At 38.5% G+C, this 3,853-nt stretch overlaps 1 protein-coding gene across 1 annotated transcript; it reads left to right on the top strand.

Annotated features, from left to right (window-relative positions):
- The first annotated feature begins 6 nt into the window (after nt 1-6).
- SNAI2 (snail family zinc finger 2) lies at nt 7-3,513 on the top strand. The gene is made up of 3 exons (XM_006770957.2): nt 7-113; nt 865-1,410; nt 2,300-3,513. Exons 1-3 carry the CDS (start codon nt 35-37, stop codon nt 2,479-2,481), a joined length of 807 nt encoding a protein of 268 aa, XP_006771020.1. The 5' UTR covers nt 7-34; the 3' UTR covers nt 2,482-3,513.
- The last annotated feature ends 340 nt before the right edge of the window (nt 3,514-3,853 follow it).

The raw sequence follows: 3,853 nt of genomic DNA, 5'->3' as shown, positions 1-3,853 counted from the left end.
ATCCGCGCCGGCGCCCGCCAGACCCGCCCGCAAGATGCCGCGCTCTTTCCTGGTCAAGAAGCATTTCAACGCCTCCAAAAAGCCGAACTATAGCGAACTGGACACACACACAGGTAAAAAAAAAATAATAATAATAAAATAAAAAGGAAGGGAGGGAGGGATGAAGAGAGGGTAGGAGAGAAATTTAAAAAAAGGAATTGTACCTAGATACATCTAAAATATAAATATCTATTACAACTCCAATACTATTACAAAAGAGCTAAATGCTAGATTGTTTTCCTTTTAAGTCACGTCCTGAGAGTTCAGATTATTTTGATCACTTAGGATAAATTTTAATTGAAAACTTTTGAAACTTTCAACTGACAAGGAAAACTTCATTCAACTCTTTGCAACTTCGTTTTCTAAAGCTTGTATGTACATGCATAATGAATATATGGAAGATGAGTAACACAATACGTAACTGTTGAAGTATTGCTTTTTTCATGTAAGAAGGCTCCTTTCCTTTAGAAAGCAGCTTGGTTCACACACATCTTTGTACTTGGAGACGCAGACCTGCAACCAGCCCATGCATAAAACGAGAAACGGCTTTTCTGTATCTTTACAAATACAACCTAAGCGTTTCCTTCTCCCTGCTGGCTGTGGAGGCACTCGCCTGGCTGTGCTCCTCACCGCAGAGCTGGTCTCGCTCCTGTCACACTCTACGCAGGAGGCATAGCTGTGCATGAAGTACACTAACTACCACTAGCAGCAAGGGTGGAGATTAAATGAAATCTCCATGAGAGAGCACTGTCCGTGTTGCCAAGTAGCCTCTCAGTGTATGTTTAATGCTTTACCTTAACCTCTTCTTTTCACTTCTTCCCCTAGTGATCATTTCCCCGTATCTCTATGAGAGTTATCCCATGCCTGTCATACCACAACCAGAGATCCTCAGCTCAGGAGCATACAGCCCCATCACCATGTGGACTACGGCAGCTCCATTCCACGCCCCGCTACCCAATGGCCTCTCTTCTCTTTCTGGATATGCCTCATCCTTGGGTCGAGTGAGTCCCCCTTCTCCATCCGACACCTCATCCAAGGACCACAGCGGCTCAGAAAGCCCCATTAGTGATGAAGAGGAAAGACTACAGTCCAAGCTTTCAGACCCCCATGCCATTGAAGCTGAAAAGTTTCAGTGCAATTTATGCAATAAGACCTATTCAACTTTCTCTGGGCTGGCCAAACATAAGCAGTTGCACTGTGATGCCCAGTCTAGGAAATCTTTCAGCTGTAAATACTGTGACAAGGAATATGTGAGCCTGGGCGCCCTTAAGATGCACATTCGGACCCACACCTTACCTTGTGTCTGCAAGATCTGTGGCAAGGCGTTTTCCAGACCCTGGTTACTTCAAGGACACATCAGAACTCACACTGGTAAGAGAAAACGTAGACAGGAGCGATGCTCCCTAGCAGACGGAAGCTCTGGGTTGGCACTGGGGTTTGCATTGAGTAGTGACACAGTGCTTTTAATGATGGATGATCATTTATAGCTACTTCCTGATGACTCAAAAAGTCCTTGGAGCACACACTGCTTCGTTTCTTTTTTAACAGCCTCTGCTCCAGAGACTGCAAACAGGATTGAGACTTTGGAAAGTAGATTCAGAAGGTTTGGTCTCAAAGATCAGTTAGAAAATCAGGAAAGAGGTACTTGAATGTTTGTTCTGTGAAACCGCTTCCAATAATCAGCAGATAGAAATGTTGCTATCTCAAAGCATTTGGTAGATGGTTTTCCTCCTATGGTTTCCTGTTAGTCGTCTTTTTGCTGTAATATATATCACCCTATAGCAAGTTGCATTAATTAGAACTGAATTTGCTTTCAGTTGCTTTGCTTTTTGCTGCTGATTTTTTTTTTTTATTCCTAGCACATTCTGCAGGGAGTCAAGGCATTTATCCAGGCTTAGTCATAATACAGAAAGAGGGAAAAGGGGAAATATTGGGAAATGTTGGGAGGAGCTAAACATGAGCTTCACCTGCTGAAGCAGAAAGTTTTAATTAGTGAAAGTCCTAAACATACATGAATCATTTCTACATACTGGCAGCAGCAATAAGTAGTATGCTTAATGTGATTTTTTAATGCAACATTCAAATGTATCTTAAAGGGTTAGATAGTAAAATAAGTATGTATTATGGGGAATTTTAATCAAGTTTTGCTGCTTCTCATTCTTTTGGTAAAATGTGGTTATTCATGAACGTTATCTGTCTTTACGTTTCCTCTAAAAACACTGACTGTCTTTCTTTTCCTCCCACTCCACCTCCACCCCAGGGGAGAAGCCCTTTTCTTGTCCTCACTGCAACAGAGCATTTGCAGACAGATCCAATCTGAGGGCTCACCTGCAGACCCACTCCGATGTAAAGAAATACCAGTGCAAAAACTGCTCCAAAACCTTCTCCAGAATGTCTCTTCTGCACAAACATGAGGAATCTGGCTGCTGTGTAGCACACTGAGTGACGCAATCAATGTTTACGCGAGCAGAATGCATTTCTTCACTCCGACCAAATGATCAAGAAAAGTCCAAAAGCATTTTCTCTTGTGCATATCGACCAAATAATATGTATAGACACACACACACACACACACACACACACACACACACACACACTAAAAGCTGCAAGAGCATGGAATCCATGTGTTTAAAGTTAATCCTTTCCATGTGAAGTTTAAAAGTCCTATATATTTACTGACAGCTAGATAGAGAGAATAAAAGACAAGGATCTTTCTCTTCAAAGGCGAAGCAAAAAGCACATTGTATCTTTTCTTACTAAGAAAGAATGCAAAGATTTACATTGCTGCCAAATCATTTCAACTAAAAAGAACAGTATTGTTTTGTAATAGAGTTTGCAATAGAATTTCTTATAGGAAGAGAATCTGCCAGACACGATCTCAGGTGCCTTATAAACTATTCCAAGTTTACTTCATTACATGTCTAATGTCTGGTTACCGTTGTTGAACTAAAGCTTTTTTTGATCGCCTGTAATGCTTTAAACTGTATTTTTAGGGGAGAGAGGAAGAAGAAGAACAAGAGCAAAACACAGGAGACTGTATTAAAAGTGTTTTTGTTTTTGTGTTTGTTTTGCCAATAAACAGTATGTGCCTTGGGGAGGAGGAAAAGACTAGCTTTGAACATTCCTGGTGCATGCTCCATGTCTTACTTTTAAGATAATTTTTAATGATTTTTCTAAAATTAATTAAAGATGGGAATAAGTGCAAGAAAGGATTCTTAGAAACTCAGTAATGTACTTAAACTATTTTAAATGCATACACCAAATGCAATCTATGCAACACCCTTTTCAAGTGCCTTAATTGTATAGTTGCTGAGTTACTGTAAATTTGTGTTTATTTTTATATGATTGAATGAATTTTGTATGAAAAAGATGTTTTCTATAGCTAATGTTGAGACTTGTGAAATTATGTCTCTTTTTTAAAAAACAATTTTCGAGGTCCTTTTTTACAATAAACATTTTTGATTTAAAATCTAATGTTTGTATACTATTTTCAGGGACTTTATTTACTTCATGATTAGTACCAAACTGCTACACAAAGAATTGTTTCTTTTGTTAATAAGAGAAAAAGTGAAGTGTTTTTTATGAATATTAAGTGATATTTTACATGTTCGCTTATAATAAACTGCTAGGACTTTTTCTTTACTCTTAAGATAACCATTAGAAAGACATCATCATGGTGGCAGCTTGTTAAAAGAGCCCTTTTAAAAATATAACACCTTATGAATGCTAAAAATATTTACATTATTGATACTCAAGAATATTGTTAAGACTTTTTATTTATGATGATTTTATTATGTTTGCTTTATGAAATCAA

The sequence above is a fragment of the Myotis davidii genome, unplaced genomic scaffold, assembly GCF_000327345.1.
Source record: "Myotis davidii unplaced genomic scaffold, ASM32734v1 scaffold765, whole genome shotgun sequence".
Lineage (NCBI taxonomy): Eukaryota > Metazoa > Chordata > Mammalia > Chiroptera > Vespertilionidae > Myotis > Myotis davidii.
The sequence above is the reverse complement of the archived record's forward strand: the minus strand, read 5'-3'. Positions and strand labels throughout refer to the sequence as shown.